We start from the raw sequence: 22379 nt of genomic DNA on the forward strand, positions 1-22379 counted from the left end.
AGAAAGACTGGATAGACTTGGTTTATACTCTCTAGAATTTAGGAGATTGAGAGGGGATCTTATGGAAACTTACAAAATTCTTAAGGGGTTGGACAGGCTAGATGCAGGAAGATTGTTCCTGATGTTGGGGAAGTCCAGGACAAGGGGTCACAGCTTAAGGATAAGGGGGAAATCCTTTAAAACTGAGATGAGAAAAACTTTTTTCACACAGAGTGATGAATCTCTGGAACTCTCTGCCACAGAGGGTAGTTGAGGCCAGTTCATTGGCTATATTTAAGAGGGAGTTAGATGTGGCCCTTGTGGTTAAGGGGATCAGAGGGTATGGAGAGAAGGCAGGTACGGGATACTGAGTTGGATGATCAGCCATGATCATATTGAATGGCGGTGCAGGCTCGAAGGGCCGAATGGCCTACTCCTGCACCTAATTTCTATGTTTCTATGTTTCAATGATCTGGATGAAGGTGTGGTAAATTGGATTAGTAAGTATGCAGATGATACTAAGATAGGTGGTGTTGTGGATAATGAAGTAGATTTCCAAAGTCTACAGAGAGATTTAGGCCATTTGGAAGAATGGGCTGAAAGATGGTAGATGGAGTCTAATGCTGATAAGTGTGAGGTGCTACATCTTGGCAGGACAAATCAAAATAGGACGTAAATGGTAGTGAATTGAGGAATGCAGTTGAACAGAGGGATCTAGGAATAACTGTGCATAGTTCCCTGAAGGTGGAATCTCATGTAGATAGAGTGGTAAAGAAAGCTTTTGGTATGCTAGCCTTTATAAATCAGAGCATTGAGTATAGAAGCTGGTATGTAATGTTAAAATTGTACAAGGCATTGGTGAGACCAATTCTGGAGTATGGTGTACAATTTTGGTCGCCCAATTATAGGAAGGATGTCAACAAAATAGAGAGGGTACAGAGGAGATTTACTAGAATGTTGCCTGGGTTTCAGCAACTAAGTTACAGAGAAAGGTTGAACAAGTTAGGGCTTTATTCTCTGGAGCGCAGAAGGTTAAGGGGGGACTTGATAGAGGTCTTTAAAATGATGAGAGGGATATACAGAGTTGACGTGGACAAGCTTTTCCCATTGAGAGTAGGGAAGATTCAAACAAGAGGACATGACTTGAGAATTAAGGGACAGAAGTTTAGGGGTAACATGAGGGGGAACTTCTTTACTCAGAGAGGGGTAGCTGTGTGGAATGAGCTTCCAGTGGAAGTGGTGGAGGCAGGTTTTATCATTTAAAAATAAATTGGATAGCTATATGGATGGGAAAGGAATGGAGGGTTATGGTCTGAGTGCAGGTAGATGGGACTAGGGGAGAATACGTGTTTGGCACGGACTTGTAGGGCCGAGATGGCCTGTTTCCGTGCTGTAATTGTTATATGGTTATATGGTTATATGGGTCGAGATCCTTCCTCAGACTCAATAGGTGACATTTCCGGTCAAGACCCTTCTTCAGACTCAAATGAAGAACTCTAAAAAGAAATTCTGATCATGCAGAAAGAATGGCGAAGCATAATCCAGAACAGGGTTTAAGGGAATAAGTAGTCAAAAGTTAGGAAGTTTTAAGGCTACTCGTACAAAATAAAAGATGATTATTTCTTCAGTAGACAGCCTTCTACGATGTGAAGGGCCCAAGTGGATCCTTCAGTGTTGAAAAATATGAAAGGTTGGCCCTGAGTAATATTCAGGAGCAGTAATGGGAGCATCTAAAGTGACCTCACCTTGCTGGTTAAACGGCAAAATACAACGGAAACCAGTGAATACATTGATTGCTGTCCAAGGAAAAATACCGATGGACTTTAGGAGAGGGCAAGTGAGAACTCGGCTGTGATATCCTTCACCATTAAATATTCTATGATATCGCTGCTGTGAAATGGAAAGGCAACCCAGGTCATGAAATAAATGCTGTTTTCTGGAGAAATGTTTTTGAGAATAGAAATCAATTTTCCCCTCAGCACAACAGCATTATTCGGTTACGTATAATCTGCAGCCAATCTGAGGAGGCAGAAGGTAATGGACCAGGGTTGTTTTCGCAATTGGAAGCCAATGAACAGGGGTGTATCACAGAGCTCAGTGCTGGGACCCTTGCTTTTGGTTATTTCTCATATTTCCTTATGACTTTGGAGTCGGCCCTTCATTGGGTCTGAGCCGGTTTCCAGAGCAAACAGTCCGATTCTCCCCCTTCCCCCGACACAATTTATTTTCCTCTAACCCATTCCCTCTCGCATCCTTATCAACACCCTCCCAATTCCACTGCCATTCACCGACATGCGAGGCAATTTAAAGCAGCCGATTAAACTACCAATATGTCTTTTGGGACGTGGGTGGAAACCAGGGCGGCATAGTGGCGCAGCTGCTGCCTAAAGTAGCAATGTTACAACATTTTGAGATTCAAAAAATCAAGTCTGCAATTTATCCCATCAGATAAAGCATAAAAAGAAGTTTAATTTGACACCGAATTCACTTTCATATCTCAAGTAATAATAAAGTTATGGCCATTTTCATACTCGGAAATTAGCATCTTGTTCCCTATTGATTTTCTATGGACATAACAAAAAAGCTGTGATCATGGACAGTCAAAAGCCCATAACCTTCTTAAAAATTAAGAGAACTGAATGAAATTTTCAGTTATCATAGATTGAACCATTCTGAAACAAATATAAAATAATCTTACTTGGATGACCTGAAATTAAAGCATATAATTAGTTAGTTACCCAATCTTAGCTAATTTCAAACTTCAATTACTAGATCTATAGAGTGGTGGCGGTGTGGAATGAGCTCCCAGTGGAAGTGGTGGAGGCAGGTTAATTGGTATCATTTAAAAATAAATTGGATAGGCATATGGATGAGAAGGGAATGGAGGGTTATGGTATGAGTGCAGGCAGGTGGGACTAAGGGGGGAAAAAAAAAAAAAAATTGTTCGGCATGGACTTGTAGGGCCGAGATGGCCTGTTTCCGTGCTGTAATTGTTATATGGTTATATGGTTATATGGTTATATCTAAACATCTATCCATTTCTTAATAAATGATTAACATTTTTAAATAGCCTGTGTCCAAATAATATTCACAAATAATTCACAATAAAACATGATTTTAAAATCTCATTTACATCAATTTATAGGCCAAATGGAAGGAATTTAGTGTTCAATTGCTGTAAATTAAAGTCCATTTTAAATCAGCTTTCTAGTGGGTTCCTGTGAACGCGCTGGTTTAGAACGTTCACATTGCGCTGGATTTGTGCCCTCAAATGCCCAGAAAAATACTGCGGGATATAAAGAGCCCAAAATGAACTATTCGCTATAGTAAACTTTGTATAAAGGGGTCTTAAGAAGCCCCTTTTAATGTAAAAATAAGGTACATACCTTTAATTGTTTGCTTTATAAAACCCTGGGGCTGCGAGAGGTCGCGGGTTGAGAGAGTGATTTTAAAACTATTATAACTATTATTCGAGGCCTATAAAACTAATAATACCTTTTGCGACGGGGTCTTTCAGCGATTTTTCGTTAATGATTTACTAGGCTGAACATCTTCGATTGGAACAGCCTAGTAAAAATCGCGTTTTAAACCCGCCCCCTCTAAACAGCGCCAAAATCGCGCACACGGGCTGGGGGCAGATTCTCAGCGACGATTCAGGTAGGTTTTGTAACATACCTACCTAAAGGGCCTGTCCCACGAGTATGCGACTGTATGCGGCGAGCGCAACCAAACCAGAAGCGGGGTCCGCGCGGAGGTCGAGTGAGTGACGTGAAGTTCGAGAGAAGTCTGCGGGAAGGTTGTGCATGACGTACAGCGGCAAGACGCTGCGTATGCCCATCGAGGCGGTGCATACGGCCCCAATGTGGCTGCGGGCCTGCAGGCCGTTGCCGCGCGGAATTTTTGAACACTGTCAAAGTGTTTTCCGGGGCCCCGGGCGATGTCGGGACCAGCTCCGCACAACTCCATACGGCTCCGGCGATCAAAGTGGGACCGGCCCCGCGAGGCCGTACGGCTCAAGCGACCACGTTAGGTCGCGCTTGCCGCATGCAGTCGCATGCTCGTGGGACAGGCCCTTTACAGCGACAGAGACCCAGCCTCGATCCTGAATACGGGCGCTGTCTGTATGGAGTTTGTACGTTCTCCCTGTGACCGTGTGCATTTTCTCCAGGTGCTGCGGTTTCCTCCCACATTCCAAAGGCGTGCGGGTTTGTAGGTTAATTGGCTTCTGTAAATAGAACTAGTGTGTGGGTTTTTGCTGGATGGAGCGGACTCGGTGGGCCAAAGGGCCTGTTTGCACACTGCATCCCAAAACAAAATTAAACACAGAACCTGGAGGAAACCTTCCAGGTCACAGAGAGAGAGCACACAAACAGCACCCGAGGTTAGGATCAAACCCAGCTATCTTTTTTTTAAATACATTAACAACCTGGATGTGAAGATACAAGGAACCACATGTGCTGGCTTGCAAGTAAAAATCAAAGTGCTGGAGTAACTCTGCCGGTCAGGAACCATCTCTGCAGGACATGGATAGACGACATTATGTGTCAGGACCCTTCTTTAGATTGGAGATGAAATGAGGTGGGATGATTGCTGCTTCCACCATAAAGATTAGCCGTGGTGTTGGTAGTGACAGTAATCTTCACTCACTTGTTGGCCTTTGAACATGTTGGCCTTTATAACAAGAGGAATCTAATATAGGAGCAAAGAGGTACTTCTGCAGTTGTACAGAGCCCTAGTGAGACTACACCTGGAGTATTGTGTGCAGTTTTGGTCCCCTAATTTGACGAAGGACATTCTTGCTATTGAGGGAATGCAGCGTAGGTTTACAAGGTTAATTCCCAGGATGGCGGGACTGTCATATGCTGAGAGAATGGAGCAGCTGGGCTTGTACACTCTGGAGTTTAGAAGGATGAGACGGGATCTCATTGAAACATATAAGATATCAAGAGAGAGCTAGATAGGGCTCTTAAAAATAGAGGAGTCAGGGGATATGGGGAGAAGGCAGGAACGGGGTACTGATTGGGGATGATCAGCCATGATCACATTGAATGGCTGTGCTGGCTCGAAGGGCCAAATAGCCTACTCCTGCACCTATTGTCTATTAAAAGAGGACTCTTGTTTGAGTGAATTGATCCATCAAGAGAAACTTGACATATTCCAAATGAAGTGGATTTCAGGAAAGATAAAATTAAGGACAATCACATTGAAATTTACGGCCAAAATTAAGCAGTATTTGGAAATCAACATTTTGAGATGCTTGAAATCCAAAATAAATACAGGGAATAAAAGGCGCCATTCCACAGGTGAGGCTGCATTTGCAAGAAGAGAGTGTTGATGCTTTTATGATCAACAATGCATTGAAGGAAGATGATTTTATCTGATGTTCACCAACCTGAAATGTTAATTGTTCCTTTTTATGGAAGCTTTCTGGCCTAATGAGAGTTTCCATTATTTTTGTTTTTTTATTTAAAAAAAAAAGAATCATACTGCAGCTTACTATGCCATATTTCTCCATTACCAGCTCAAATGAACCGATGTAATCTGTGGTCGCCCCCACCTCATGTTCTAACCTAATGATCGTCTCAACTCTGGATGCTGGAAGTGCAGATTGCCCTCCTTCATCCCCGTGGCAATTATTTCCAAAGTCATGAGCTCAGTTCAATTCTCTTCCTTTGTTCAAGCTGCACGCCCAGTGTCCAATCTGCAATGGCAGCCATTTCTTATGGTCCATGAGACATAATGGACACTATGTCCAGCTTTTTAAGCTGGAAACACTTAAGTCACTGGTTTTGTTTCCCCACTTGCTCCACTTTCTATCCCAGAACACACACACACACAAACTAAGCTGCAAAGATAGTCCAGATGCATAACGGAAACTACTCTCACCGTAACTAGGAAGGACTGGCATTGAGCGGCTAACTCATTCATGCTAATTAGAGCATGTTGATGGGGTTACCAATTCAGAGAAAAAGTGGGTAACCATTTTAGGAGGACTGAATATTTGTAACATTTAAATCTGTTTAAAAAAAGTCAGGGGATTTCATAGCGTAACAACCAGATCCAATTCGCTGCTCGAAACCAACTCTGCCTCACCAAATGTCTGTTTAATGTGGTGGATCCGTTTCCCCCATCCAGCTCTTCATTATATGGATAAGTGGGTGAGCAGGTCCAGGCAGCGCAATATTTATCGAAATTCAAAGTCGATAAAACTCAAGTCCGAAGAAGGGTCGTGACGCAAAACATCACCTATCCATGTACTCGAGAGATGCTGCATGAACTGCCAAACGACCAGGACTGTGTCTTCTTTTTAAAGAAAAATAAATAAATTGAGGAAGGACATTCTTGCTATTGAGGGAGTGCAGCGTAGGTTTACAAGGTTAATTCCCGGGATGGCGGGACTGTCATAGGCTGAGAGAATGGAGCAGCTGGACTTGTACACTCTGGAGTTTAGAAGGATGAGAGGGAATCTCATTGAAACATATAAGATTGTTAAGGGCTTGGACACGCTAGAGGCAGGAAACATGTTCCCGATGTTGGGGGAGTCCAGAACCAGGGGCCACGGTTTAATAATATGGAGTAAGCCATTTAGAACGGAGACGAGGAAACAATTTTTCTCACAGAGAGTGATGAGTCTGTGGAATTCTCTGCCTCAGAGGACGGTGGAGGCAGGTTCTCTGGATGCTTTCAAGAGAGAGCTAGATAGGGCTCTTAAAAATAGCGGAGTCAGGGGATGTGGGGAGAAGGCAGGAACGGGGTACTGATTGGGGATGATCAGTCATGATCACATTGAATGGTGGTGCTAGCTCGAAGGGCCGAATGGCCTACCCCTGCACCTATAGTCTACTGTCTATAATATAGGTAAAATGGAACGTTACCATAAAAATGATGCACTTTGAGATGGCAGATAAGGCTAATATATATACAATGAACAACAGGACCTGGGGAAATACAGAAGATGGATCTTGGCAGGCAGTCCAAAGTAACAGCAACAGATTGATTAGGCGATTAAGATGAATGGGAAAGTTGCTTTGGCGCACACAAGAGCAGCAGGGATATTATGGCACAACAATATAAAACATACTAGAGGAAGCATGTAATTACACAGGATGGGGTAGTTCATCAGAATGTCGCCTGGGAAGGAGCGTTTAGTTAAGAGGAGGCTGGTCAGGCTACATTTGTTGTCCTGGGTTTGCTATCAAAACAAACGCAGGACAATCCAAATGCTATAATTTCAAGGGGCATTTGGAAAATTGAATTAGTTTAGTTTATGATTGTCATGTGTATCAAGGTACAATGTAAAGCTTTGTGTTTGCCTGCATTCCAGTCAAAGTGACGACCATACATGATTACAATCAAGCTGTCCACAGTGTACAGATACAGGATAAACAGTATAACATGTAGCGCAAGAAGACATGACACAAAATGCTGTAGTAATTTAGTAGGTTAGGCAGCAACTCTGGAAAAAGAGAATAGATGGCGTTCGTTTAAGAAGGAACTGCAGATGCTAAAAAATCGAAGGTAGACAAAAACGCTGGAGAAACTCAGCGGGTGAGGCAGCATCTATGGAGCGAAGGAAATAGGCAACGTTTCAAGTCGAGACCCTTCTTCAGACTTCTTCAGAGTCTGAAGAAGGCATACAGCATAGAGCAGCCACACCACTCATCCCAGCCAGCACAATACCAACCTTCAAAGATAGCCTCTCCATAACATGGGGCGATTCATTATAGCAGATAACGTAGTTGTAGGACAGGGGTTCACACTGGGTTCCTGGTCCAGTGGGATGCAGAGTGTAACCTGTCTTGTTATTAAAGAAAGTACTACTGAGGAGCACAAAATGTTGGAGTAACTCAGCGGCTCAGGCAGCATCTTTGGAGAAAAAGAATAGGAGATGTTTTGGGTCGAGACCCTCCTTCAACCCAAAATGTCACCTCTTCCTTTTCTCCACAGTTGCTGCCCGACCTGCTGAGTTACTCCAGCATTTTGTGTCTATCTTCAGTCTAAACCAGCATCTGCAATTCTTTCCTGCACTATTAAGGAGCATTTGGTCTGGGGGATCAAGAGCGCAATGAGACAACGCGTGGGGCTTGATTGGGAGAGCCGGAGCAAGGCACTAACCTGTTCCTAGTCACCATAAACCAAGACATCATCTCTCTCCAACCAGTTATCCTACTGAACATTTCCCAACAAAATTCATGAGCTGTTAAAAATGGCAGATGAGCTAACCGTCCCTCTCATGGGCAAGACAGTGCTGAACAATGCCTGATGCTTAAAATCATGGTTCACAATCCCTGGATGCTAGCATGTACCCGAGCCAAACAGAACACCTATCTCAATGATCCTCTGCACCCAAGACTCTAAAGGCATGGTTTGAATGGCAACTCGGTAGCTGGTGGCAAAGTACTAAGGCTCTGGCATGCTTGTCTGTGGAATTCTCTGCCTCAGAGGGCGGTGGAGGCCGGTTCTCTGGACTTTCAAGAGAGAGCTAGATAGGGCTCTTAAAGATAGCAGAGTCAGGGGATATGGGGAGAAGGCAGGAACGGGGTACTGATTGGGGATGATCAGCCATGATCACATTGAATTGCGGTGCTGGCTCGAAGGGCCGAATGGCCTTCTCCTGCACCTAGTGTCTATTGTCTACATGGTAAAGCTGGGGATAGAGCTTTGCCAGCTACGAATCCCACATATCATTTTGTCACCTATTCCTTCGCTCCATAGATGCTGCCTCACCCGCTGATTTTCTCCAGCATTTTGTCTACCTTTTGGTGACAAGCAGACACATTTTCAAACTATCATGGTTATTCAGCACTGTTACTAGATCTTGCTGCTGAGTTATCAGGGAATGAGAGGGTAGACAAAAGTGCTGCAGCAACTCAACGGGTGCGACAGCATCTATGGAGCGAAGGAAATAGACAACGTTTCGGGCCGAAACCCTTCTTCAGATTATGGAATGAGAGGATGGGAATGTGGGAAAAATAGTTATCATGGAATAATTAGTGGGGGAAATGTGATCGAGTTGTGAGCAGGGTTAAATTAGATGGGCCAAGCGGCTTCCTTCCGCTTCATTAAAAAATAGGATATATAGGAATAATTCCTTTAAAAACTGCCATTATAAATGCACATAAATGCAATCGTATCTCAGTCCCATTTTTCATTTGACACATTTTTATGTGTTTGAGACAAAAACCTGGCACCTTAAGTTTATGCTGCATGCCCACAAGATCAGAAAGACAACAATTGGGCGGCAGCTGGTACCTCACAGCGCCAGAGACCCAGAATCGATCCTGACCTAGAGTGTTGGCTATGTGGAATTTGCACGTTCTCCCTGTAACACCGTGGATTTCCTCCATGCTCCGGTTTCCTCCCACATCCTAAAGACGTTCAGGTTTGTTTCTTAATTGGCTTCTGTAAAATTGGCCCTAACGTGCAGGGAGTGGATGTGAAAGTGGGATAGCATAGTGTGAAGAGGGGATCTGTGGGCACTCAGTGGGCCAAAGGGCCTGTGTCCATGCTGTATCTCTAATCAAAATCAGTATCAGGCAAATACACTGATTTGAAGATGCATTCCCCTCTGGCTTTTGAAGCAAACTATTCAAACTCACAATCAAACTGTACAGCATAGCCCGAGTTGTTCAGCCATCAACTGTTTTTAGCTGCATGGATACAGGCTAATCATAAGCTCATTCAAGTAACTTTTAAGTGTAATCAGAGTTTTAGCCTTAATCACCTTTTCAGGCTGTGAGCTCCAGAACCAATTTACATTGCCCTGCCCTTCAGTTCCAAAATACCATTCCTCACATGAAAAAAAGCTTTTCCTGAAATACCCATGATACTTCTAAACCCCTTCACCCTGCTTCGGGAAATAGCATGATTAGGAAGGACATTTACACATCAATAAAATCTTCCTCCAGCCACCTCTGCTTCATAGGAAAATTATGTGTTTTCAAGAGACTTCCTGTCACAAAGCATTGACATGCATCAATGAACAAAGTCCATGAGAGGTTTAACACAGCAGCAGAGGAAGAAACCTATACATACTGTATCGGAAAATGATTACACTTTGACTGTATAAAAGTGAGGAATGTTCAAAATTACATTTCACGAATGCTTAGTTTCATCTTAATGTATCTTGGGAAACATTTCGGGATATGTTATATTCACAACTTGACATATGGCAGCAGATATATTAATCAGGCTCGTGCACCTTTCCCAAAAAACGCCACCATGTGTGTTTTGCTCACTGCGTGTCAAAGTCTGATTCATGTTAGTGCTCGAGGACTAATTGTTATTTTTGGCACCAGCCCTCCGCTCTATCATGCCTCGAGGGCAGGATGGAAACAGGCCGATTCGCTGGCCATTCCTCATCCAACAATTTCACTTAACCATAAAGCCTTGAATAAGCTTTAAACTTACATTTATGGTAGAAGAATTACTGGAAAGTGATAATCCTTTCAGATCCGCAGCTAATCTTGACGTCTTTGCTGGCTTTGGGACCACCACTGGTGTTGACATATCGGAAACTAAAACAGGAACAAATCCCAATTAGGATTTTTTTTTTTAAATAACTTCATGAAGAAAGTTGACCGATAGAAATTCTTGGTGTTGCTGACATTTGTCTTTTTTTTAAATGAAAAAATGCAAATAAAAAAATTGAGTCATAATTTTCCAAATCAAAGATAAATCGTAAAATTAGTTGATCCACAAAGTATTTTCTGTGATTGACAAAGCATTGACTGCAGTTGCCTGAAGAGTCTACTGTCACAAATGTTCATGATGAATTAAATGGTATTCAACTGTTTAAGTGCCCAGTTCCAACACATTACTTTTCATGTCTTAGTATAAATACTTACGGTCAACCAGATCGAGCAGTGAAACGTCCTGCTTGATGGTGCCCATGGCCCGTGGCACTGATTTACTCTCCTCTTTCTGTCAAGGAAGAACATTTATTTGTAAATAGTCATTATTATCAGATAGTCGGAGAAAATCATACTTAAATTCAAGAAGATTTACGGCAAAATAGATATGCCAAAATATATGTTTAGGATTGGGAGGGGTAGGGGCGAGAGTGTTACAGATCTGCAAATACAAACTTATTTTTCCTGCAGGATTTAAATATAAGTAAAGTCCTTTTCAATAGCAATCAGTTTATTTATATTTGTTGATTGAGTTTAGAGATACAGCACGGAAACGGAGACTTCAGTCCATCGGGTCCGCAGCAACCAACGATCATCCGTACACTAGTCCCACATTATCCTTGTATCGCATCTTGCACAAGCAGGGCAATTTACAGAAGTCAATTAACTTAGGTCTCTGGCGCTGCAAGGCAGCAACTCTACCACTGTGCCGCTGCAAGCTAAAGGCTGTATGTTATATTGTTAAACGGAGTATTATTCTGGACAATGGACAACAGACAACAGGTGCAGGAGTAGGCCATTCGGCCCTTTGATGGTTTCCATTGCACCAGTGTCAATAGAAACCATTGTTAAATCCAATGGCCACTTGTGGTACAAGACAAATGGTGTTGCGATTACTGCGGGGAGGTGATAAGGAAACCATTTTTTCTTAGGAAGTTTTCTCATACCAAGTCAGCTTTTTTTCAGTTTATTAATTTCTAAAGTAACTTTTAAGTCCTTCTCCATGACACAATTGAAATTACGCTAGAACCAACTCGGCCGCATAATGCAAATAGTGTTCCCTAAAACATCACTGTTACGGAAATACATTGTAGCAGGAGTACTGAATTTATAGGCGAAATCTAGTTGAGTAGTTCCTTATTGTTTTAATTTTGCAGCATTTTGTTAACATTCTTAAGAGGATTATGAATTACGTTTAATACAGACTCAATAGCATTTATTTCTCAGGGTATCTTCAAAAATATATAAAAATTAAGGGTGCTTAAGAAAGAACTGCAGGTGCTGGAAAAATCGAAGGTAGACAGTAGACAAAAAATGCTGGAGAAACTCAGTGGGTGAGGCAGCATCTATGGAGAGAAGGAATAGGCAATGTTTCTCACCCCCCCCCCCCCCTTCCCTTCCACCTTCCCAGCTCTCCCACAAAGCCTACCGTCACTGCCTTTTTCTTTCTCCCCCCCCATCAGTTGGAAGAAGGGTCTCAATCCAAAACATCGCCTATTCCTTCTCCATATGGACAGCTTGATCCGCTGAGTTTCTCCAGCATTTTTTGTCTACCTTTAAAAATTAAGGACTATGGTTTAAAGTATTAGATTATACAAATTTTACTCCAAATCCTTCAACCCAAGATGTACGGTTTTATGTATGAGCATTTTAATGCAATATTTTTGTTGGTCGCCACTATATATGTGGAGGTAGACTTGGTTAGAGTCTGCAGTTTAATCGCTCCAGGGTTTGGATGAGATGACAGTCTCTCTGTGATGCCACAAAGGATCCAAAGAAAAATGAGTTTGGACAGTCTTAATGCAGTTTCGAGCAGGGCAGAGGTCGACAGCAAAAAGAAACTGCCTGTCATTTAGGAGTCCCAGGTTAGTTGATGTGAGAAATTGAAATGTCACACTGGTGAATCAGGAAAGTTCTTAAATTCAAGATAAAACAATTCTGAATTGAGCGAAATTATAATTTGCTTCCCATTTCAGATATAGCTAATCTGCAAGTATTTTACATTAACATAAAATACAGCTGCATTTAAAGTGCGAAGAGCTTCATCGAGAGCAATAAAATTCACAATTACTCTTTTAATAAATGTTACAAAATTTCAGAACATATTTATTATTTTCAATTAATAAATGTTACAAATTTTCAGAGCATAAAGCAATTATATTTATTAAAAAAATGCTCAGAAACTTAGCTCAACTCTTTCTAACATTGCAGCTAATGCAGCTCTGATTCTTGGTTATACTTGTTATTGCGAGTCAAACAATGCATTAGGGAGCCAATGACAGAAAGAACCCATCCTTGTGCATGTTTTTCTCACCTTTACCGAAGACATGATAACTTTTGAACATAGGGATCTATAGATTGCAAACTTATCCCATGGGTGAATATTCTGTACACAGGGACGGACAGCGAGAGCTGACAAAATGCTCAATTATAGCCAAATTGATAGCTCAGTCATTTTTGGTCTCATTCAACGTCTACATTTGTGGACTTTCTATCAGAGGGACTAGCTGGATATTAGCATGAATCCAAGCTGAACTTTCTCTCTCCAGCTAGAGGATGCTGATGCCACATGATACAATACCGTATAGTTTGGAGATACAGTGCGGAAAAAGACACTTCGGCTCAGCGAGTCTGCGCCGACCAGTGATCCCTGTACACTGGCATTATCCGACATACTGGGGACAATTTTTACCAAAGCCAATTAACCGACAAAGCTGTTCGTCTTTCGAATGTGGGAGGAAACCGGAGCACCTGGTGGAACCCTCTCCAAGACAGACGTGAAGCTCACCGTTTGACCTGTTTTTACAAAATGTTAAATGGTCAGCTCGACATAGATTACAAGATCTACACCAAACCCAAACCAATTAGGAGCAGACGAGGGCATTCGATCCAATTTGTGGTCCCAGCTACAAAGACAGATGTGTACAGCAATTCGTTCTCCCCCCGCACAATTAAAGCATGGAATAATCTCCACCCAACTATAGTTACCCAACCAGATGCAACTAAATTAAATGTAGCTCTTTCTTCCCAATAACCCTTTCTGGCTTAAGCCCTCCCTTCACCACCACCAGTTTAAATTCCATTTGGAATATTTTGGAGGACCAGGAAACCAAGAACCAAGAACCACCTGGGGAAAACCCACGTGGTCACAGGGAGAATGCACAAACTCTGTACAGACTGCACCTGTAGTCACAATCAAACCCGGGTCTCTGGCGCTGTAAGGCAGCAGCTCAACCGCTGCGCCACCGTGCCATCCCAATGAAAATTTGAAAATAGTGCAATAGTATAATACTGTAATATTGGACACAGTGTTGTTTACAGTGTTTGGGGTATGTAGTTCAACCATTCTCTGATTTATGTATCCAGGTCATTTAAGAGCTACCCCTTGGCTGTGTAAAGACAAGGGAGCTTCGTCCTTTGCACTGCCATTTAAATACATTAGCAGCTGCAGCAAGATATTGCACAGCACTCTGGGAGTCTGAACAGAATTATGCTATCAATTGGAGAAATGTTTTTCAATTCTGGCCACCTCATCATGGGAAGAATATGGAGAAACTGGAGGAGATTTACAAGAATGTTTCTTGGGATAAGGGACAACAGATACTAGAATGCACTGGCGAGGTCAGGATGAAAGAGTTAGTTATTAATCGATTGTTGTCATATTTAAGCTCTCGTGTTGTAAAGAGCCAATTGCTATTGCATTGATAGCCATCAGATCTGCGAGAAACAGAGTATGCCGATGTAAGGCGATGTGATGGCGATGGTGGCATTGGCAGATTTGCAAGTGACGCAGGGCTGGGTGACTGCGAGCTGTGGGAAGGATGCTATGAACTGAGGGTGACCACAAGCTATGTGCCCACTGGTGGTGCGACTCAAGTATGGAAGTTTCACCTACAGGCCCTCAGTGATTAACTAATTATGTATACACAGCAATTAACCCATGCCTTGCCAGGTCTGCATTCTAAGGCACGAGAAGCGCAGAAGACACTACCAGTTGAACACAGGGTTGAGTTGATACTGTCAGACTACATACTGATAAGGTATTGGGACGGAAGAAATTGAAACTGTGTTGAACAGAACTGTACCAAGTGGTATCAACAATATCAACCACCAAGAAGATTGAAGATTACCTCGTTGGATTAATCTGAGTGACTGTAAATGGTTCGGAGAACCAAGAAGGACAATGTGGCTATTGACTCTACTTTTATTCTGGGGTTGGACCTACTCTGTTTTCACTACAGCATCTAGTAGTTCCCGAGTGATTAAGCCGCAGGTAAATGGGACCCGTAGATATGGGGGGGACTTATGTATGATAATTAAAGGATGGTACAAAACCCTGTTTAAACCAGGGTGGAAGGTGAATTAAACTAAGGCATGGAAGATACCTTGTTTGAGAATAACGAGCAATTCCCATGTACCATTAAATACCTAATGTCATTGCAACTACCCAGAGAACGGGGTATAGTTTATTTGAAGGAATATGTGGAATGATAATTCAATCTGGATCTATTGTACTGCCAATCGTGGTATTAACCTGTGTATTGAAATACCTGAGACTTCCCTATGTACTGAAATGTCATAAGCCTCTACTATGTACTAACCAAGGACTGTAATGGTTATCAGATTCTGATAAAAATGAAGGAATGAAAGAGTTAGTTATTAATCGATTGTTGTCATATTTAAGCTCTCCTGTTGTTAAAAGCCAATTGCTATTGCATGATGGGATACTTGGCCAAAATCATCATGGCAAAGTTTTTTTTTTTAACTTAAGTTTAATAGTTCACAGTTACGAAAGGGGCCAAGGGAGACTACTAATGCCATTGGAATGCCTGGCTTTTGGCAAAGAGTGAAAAACAACTCCATATTCGTAGGTGGCTGATGGTCCCTGGTACATTACTTCATGCAATTCATATTGTCTGCAGGTATATTAACCCCGGTTTTCTGGTATTTCTTTGCGTGTTGCTGGAGTACTCAGAAATGTAAACTGTTGCCTCTGGGTCTAGAACTACACCCGTCAGACGTTAAAAATTAAAGCTTTTGTATGGTCTTAACAATTTGTACTTTGTCTGTTTTTAAGGAAACTTTTTCAAGGACGCTTTTCTTCGAAGGAGAGAACGCCAAATGGAGATCTGACAAAACTATAAAACTATAAAACAATGAGGAATCTAGAGAGTGCATAGTGGGAGGCTGTTCCGTTTGGTGGAGAAGTCAAGGACTAGAGGTTGGAAGCAAAATACTGCAAAGACTGGAAATCAGAAATGAAGCAGAAAACCAGAAATATTTTGTAGTTTAGGTGGCATATCTGCAGAGATGAAAACAATGGACATTTCAGATCAACTAGGATTGTAGTCAACTTGTAAACAAGGAGAAATTGAACTAAACTAGAATTTGTAGTGCACTAGATCAACTAGGATTGTAGTCAACTTGCAATCAACTATTGATTGCCTTAAACTAGAAAAAGTTGAAGGCAAGTCTGATTTTATAAAGGCAAAGCAAGAAGTGTATTAATAGGAGCTGAAAATGTAAGATCTAGAATAGAGAAGAGGAGAAAAGAGATTCAATGAGAACAGGATTGATGGAATGCAACCAATCTTTCCCAACAGGCTAAAACAAATTGTGGGCCATTAATGTGCGGCCCTTACCTTCCAAATCAAATATTCTAAAGTGTTTCAAAAGACATCAACCAAAGAACATAATATTGGAAAGGACAGCTAAAGGTCTGGTCAAGTAGTAGTTTCATAATAGTCTTATTGAGGACAGGGAGGAGTAGGGATAATAAAACACAAGGAAATTGCAAATCATAGAACATGCGTATCTCAGGAGACGTTAGACAATCATAGGGAAGAGCAAGGGTAATGCATACGAGGCCAATTGAATCATCGTCAGGATTTAAAGAAATATGTAAAGACCAAATCCATGAAGAAAATGAAACAGAGGATGAAAATTAAAAAAATTGACTCCATGTCCTCAAATATGTCAATGAAGACATGATACAGAATTGGCAAGAATTCCAGCAAAGATGCACCATGGCAGAATATCTGATCAGGGCGGAAATGAGAAGTGTCTTTGTCCAAAGAATAGAAAATCCAGAAGCTCAGTGGATTCACAAGGGGATCAGACATTTAAAAAAATAATCTGTGCAGCAGTACTCACCATGATGTTGCGAATGGCAGCCCCATACGGACATATGGGGTTCGCACAATACCTGTGATATTTGGCGCCTGCCATTTTTCTTGGCCATTTACAGAGGCAGACATAATTTACAGAGTGCAGATTTTCTCCACGCGCAATATCTGCTGGTGGACGTGAGGGGACAGTGTCCTGTCCACGCTTCTACGCTCGAGGCAATGTCCTTGCGCCTGGCTGCGTCTGTTGTGCCAATTCACAACCCCGTGGCGGTGGTGGACAATATTTAGGCACAAATTTTGGCAGAGTACCTGGCTAACCTGACCACTCTGTTCGACTTGATCAACCCGAAGCATGGGGTCCAACATCACATTCTGACTTCGGGACCATCGCTTCGCGCCCACGCCCGCAGACTGGCCCCCGACAAACTCCGGCTTGCGAAGGCAGAGTTACAAAAGAAGGACGCAATGGGAATTGTCCAGCGATCAAACAGCCCACGGGCCTCCCCTTTGCACATGGTGCCCAAGGTCTCCGGCGGCTGGAGGCCTTGTGGCAACTACTGCCGCCTGAATGATGCTACGATTGCAGACCGGTACCCCGTCCCATACATTCAGGACTTCTCTGCCCATCTAGCTGGAACTAAAGTCTTCTCCAAATTCGACCGGGCCAGGGGGTACAATCAGATCCCCGTGCGACCGGAGGATGTGGCCAAAATGGCGATCATCACCCACTTCGGGCTTTTCAAATTTGTGTGTATGCCCTTCGGCCTTAAGAACGCCGCAGGCATTCCAACGTCTGATGGACACTGTGGGGCGGGGGCTGGATGGTGGGGCACATGCTGTGGGAGACATCCTGGTGGTGAGTCATTCACGGCAGGAACATTGCGCACACCACCGGTTGTTGTGCCAGTGCCTGAGTGAGTTCAGGTTGGTATTAAACCCGGATAAATGCCAGTTTGGACATCGGGCCATCGACTTCTTGGGCCATCGTGTGACGCAGCACGGCGCGGTCCCTCTACCAGACAGGGTGGATGCCATTCGCTGGTTTCCACGGCCAACCACAGTGCGGGGCTTGCAGAAATTCGTCGGAATAATAGTTCTACCACCGATTTGTGCCGGCGGCGTCGAGATTACTGCGGCCGCTATTTCTGTTGTCAGGCAAGCGGCGGGACGTGCAGTGGACTGACTTTGCCGTGGCTGCCTTCGAAGGGGCGAAAGAGGCATTGGCTCGGGCGATGATGCTGGTACGTCCGCGGGTCGATGCCCTTACAGCACTAACTGTGGATGCCTCGGCCTCTGCAGTTGGTGGTGTATTGTAACAGTTTGGAGACGGTCAATGGCGGCCTCTCGCTTTTTTCAGTCGCCAACTCAATTCGGCGGAGCATAAATACGGCACGTTCGACCGGGAACTGCTCGCTTTATAATGAGGCATTTCCGTTATTTCCTGGAGGGCCGGAACCTCGTTGCATTTACTGACCATAAGCCCCTTATTATCGCCTTTGCCAAGGTGGCCGACCCTTGGTCCGCTCGGCAGCAGCGCCATCTCATCGCTATTTCCGAGTTCACGACAAACATCCGCCACATCGCCGGGAAAACTAACCTGGTCGCGGAAGCCTTGTCCCGCCCGGCTGTTATGGCCGTTCTCGACGCATCCCCAGGAATCGATTACTCCACTTTGGCAGCGGCACAGCTAACGGACGAAGAGATGAGAACGTACCGCACTGCCATCACAGGGCTGGTGCTCGAGGATGTGCCTTTGGGTTCCGCTGGCATCACCGTCCTGTGTGACATCTCCACGGAGCTGCCGTGGCCTATTGTTCCGCCGGCCTGATGTCGTCGGGTTTTCGACGCCATTCATGGTTTGGCCCACCCACCCATCCATCCGGCGACAATGGCGTTGGTTGCTGCAAGATTCGCATGGCACGGGTTACCGAAGCAGGTCGGTTATTGGGCCCGGACGTGCATTCCCTGTCAAACATCGAAGGTTCAGCGGCATGTCCGGGCGCCAGTTCAAGACTTTGCGTTGCCTCACTGACGTTTAGACCACGTCCACGTGGATATCGTGGGGCCGCTGCCTCCACCCTGCGGCGTTTTACACTTGCTTACGGTGGCGGACCATTTCACCCGGTGGCCGGAGGCCTTCCCGCTTGTCCATACCTCGACCATGTCATGCGCGCGTGCCCTGGTGGCCTATTGGGTTGCCAGTTTCGGGATATCGCTGGACATTTCATCTGACTGGGGTACCCAATTCACGTCGGAGCGGTGGTCAGCAATGGCTCGCCTGTTGGGGCTCAGCTCCACCACTCGACGGCCTATCGCACCCAGTGGAATGGGTTGGTGGAACGTTTCCACCGCCGGATTAAGGACGCTTTGAAGGCTCGCCTCACCGGTCCCGGTTGGATGGAAAAGTTGCCGTGGGTCCTGCTGGAGATTCGCACCGCCCCAAGGGAGGACTTGCAGGATTTACCAGCCGAGTTGGTTTACGGCGTTCCACTGACCGTGCCCGGGGAGTTTATCCCAATCGCTGGCGGCCCCCAGTTGTCGCCGTCATCCATGTTGGTCTGACTGCGGAAGAGGTCGGCGCCCTGTCTACTGTCCCAACGTCTCGACAGGGTATCGCTCCATCTCACGTGCCGCCGGCTCTTGCGGACTGTCAGTAAGTCTTCCTCTGCCGCGACGCCCACGGGTCGCCCTTGCAGCGCCCTTATGAAGGCCCTTTTCGGCTGCTACGGCACGGGCTCACGACTTTTGAATTGGACATGGGGGGGGGGGAAGACCGTATCGATGGCTTGTTTGAAGCTGGCCCATTTGGACCTGAGAGAGCCAGTCCAGGTGGCCCAGCCTCGCCATCAAGGGCATCCACCATCTCGGGTCCCACCTAGTTCATCCTTACCAGAAAATAAACTTTTGTGTGGGGACGTACATACGAGGTCCAGCCACCTTGTTCGGCTGCCTGTCTATTATTGTGCCTCCGGTTCTGGGGGAGCGGGGGTAATGTAGAGGCACTGGGCGATGAGCCACGCACTGTACATAACCTTTGACTCTTGGGGGGGGGGGGGCGGACACGTGTCCCAATGACGAGAGACAGTGTGGTCACGCGTGCCCCTGGGGAGTATTTAAGGGTTAATCGCGTCAACAGTGTTGGTCAGTGAGGAGCGTTAGTGTACAATAAAGAACCAGTATTTCGGACAAACTTCGAGTCTGCCTCGCTCTTTAACGGACAACTCCGCGTCCGCTACAATGGTGTCAAGTTAGGAAAAGGGGAAGTACAACGAGATCTGGGGGTCCTTGTACATCAGTCACTGAAAGTAAGCATGCAGGTACAGAAGAAATGTGAAGAAAGCTAATGGCACGTTGACCTTCATAACAAGAGTACAGGAGCAAAGAGGCCCTTCTCCAGTTGTACAGGGCCCTGGTGAGACCACACCTGGAGTATTGTGTGCAGTTTTGGTCTCCAAATTTGAGGAAGGACATTCTTGCTTTTGAGAGAGTGCAGCGTAGGTTCACGAGGTTAATTCCCAGGATAGCTGGACTGTCCTATGTTGAAAGAATGGAGCAACTGGGCTTGTATACACTGGAATTTAGAAGGATGAGAGGATATATTATTGAAACATATTAGATTAAGGGATCGGACACGCTAGAGGCAGGAAACATGTTCCCGATGTTGGGGAGTGCAGAACCAGGGGCTACAGGCTAAGAATAAGGGGTTGGCCATTTAGAACGGAGATAAGGAAAAACTTTTTCACACAGAGTGTTGTGAATCTGTGGAATTCTCTGCTTCAGAAGGCAGTGGAGGTCGATTATATGGATTCTTTCAAGAGAAAGTTAGATAGAGTTAAAGATAGCGGAGTCAAGGGATATGAGAAGAAGGCAGGAACGGGGTACTGATTGTGGATGATCAGCCATGGTCACAGTGAGTGGTGGTGCTGGCTCAAAGGGCCGAATGGCCTACTCCTGCACCTATTGTCTGTTGCCAAAAAAAAAAGCGTAATTCACAACAGAAATCTTGGCTTTGATTTCAAGAGGCAGGAAGCATTGCTTCAAGTCTGCTTATCGCCCGAACCGCTCCACAGAGGATGCTATCTCCTCTGCAGTCCACCTGAGCCTACAACACCAGGAGGAGAGGAACACCCACGTGCGGATGCTGTTTGTTGATTTCAGCTCAGCATTTAACACGATAATCCCCCAGCATCTGGTGAGCAAACTGGCACCCTTAGGATTCAATACCAGACTATGCAACTGGATCCTGGATTTCCTTTCTGAAAGACCCCAGTCTGTGCGGGTGGGGAAGAACACCTCCTCGGTCATCACACTGAGCACCGGCTCCCCTCAGGGCTGTGTCCTGAGTCCGCTGCTCTTTACATTGATGAAACATGACTGTGTCGCCAGGTCCACTACTAACCATATCATCAAATACGCGGATGACACAACAGTAGTGGGCCTCATCCGCAATAACGACGACCAGGCATATAGAGAGGAGCTGGTGAGCTGGTGCAACAAAACCAAGGAGATTGTCGTCGATTTCAGAAGGAAAATTCAGCCCAGTCACACTCCACTTTGCATCAACAACTCAGCAGTGGAGCAGGTGACAACACAAAATCTACTCCTTTACCAACATTCCTTGATCCCCATTTCATAATCTGTGAGGGACAGATTGCATACAGAATGCAGCACAGCACAGCACAGGGCCCCTCGACCTACAATGTCCGTGCCATGTTCTCCTCTGCCTGTACATGGTCCATATCCCACCATTCCCTGAATATCAATGTGCCTATCTAAACATCTCTTAAAAGCGATTGTATATAATAACCACCCGCAGCAGTGAGTTCCAGCCATCCACCACTCTGCACACAATGCTCCAAATGCAGCTGATTCAAATTTTTATAAAGCCGCTACATGACTTCCCGACTCTTATACTCAATGCCCTGACAGATGAAGGCGAGCATAACATAGAAACATAGAAAATAGGTGCAGGAGTAGGCCATTCGGCGCTTCGAGCCTGCACCGCCATTCATTATGATCATGGCTGATCATCCAACTCAGTATCCTGTACCTGCCTTCTCTCCATACCCCCTGATCCCTTTAGCCACAAGGGCCACATCTAACTCCCTCTTAAATATAGCCAATGAACTGGCCTCAACTACATTCTGTGGCAGAGAATTCCAGAGATTCACCACTCTCTGTGTGAAAAATGTTTTCCTCATCTCAGTACTAAAAGATTTCCCCTTTATCCTTAAACTGTGACCCCTTGTTCTGGACTTCCCCAACATCGGGAACAATCTTCCTGCATCTAGCCTGTCCAACCCCTTAAGAAGTTTGTAAGTTTCTATAAGATCCCCCTCAATCTTCTAAATTCTAGCGAGTACAAGCTGAGTCTATCCAGTCTTTCTTCATATGAAAGTCCTGACATCCCAGGAATCAGTCTGGTAACATATGCCTTCTTTACTTGTGTTGCCACTTTCAGGGGAGCCACGAACTTGGACCTCAAGAACCCTTTTGTACATCATTGCTGCCAAGAGTCTTGCCGTTAAATGTATGCTTTTCCCTTACATTCAGCCTCCCAAAACGCAACACCTCTCGCTTGTAATTGTGCAACTCACGCAATCAGTTCAATCAGATAAACTTTTAACAATTTCTTTTATTT

General features: G+C 44.6%; 1 protein-coding gene across 1 annotated transcript in view; it reads right to left on the bottom strand.

Moving 5' to 3' along the window:
* Window positions 1-22379, bottom strand: part of ap3b1a (adaptor related protein complex 3 subunit beta 1a) — a 250224-nt gene that overhangs the window by 88920 nt on the left and 138925 nt on the right. The window contains exons 21-22 of the mRNA XM_055631560.1: window positions 10827-10902; window positions 10390-10496 (exon numbers count right to left, since the gene is read on the bottom strand). Of these exons, the coding sequence (XP_055487535.1) occupies window positions 10390-10496; window positions 10827-10902 (183 nt within the window). The remainder of the gene's footprint in view (window positions 1-10389; window positions 10497-10826; window positions 10903-22379) is intronic.

The sequence above is a fragment of the Leucoraja erinacea genome, chromosome 3 (genome assembly GCF_028641065.1).
Source record: "Leucoraja erinacea ecotype New England chromosome 3, Leri_hhj_1, whole genome shotgun sequence".
In the NCBI taxonomy this organism is placed as follows: Eukaryota; Metazoa; Chordata; class Chondrichthyes; order Rajiformes; family Rajidae; genus Leucoraja; species Leucoraja erinaceus.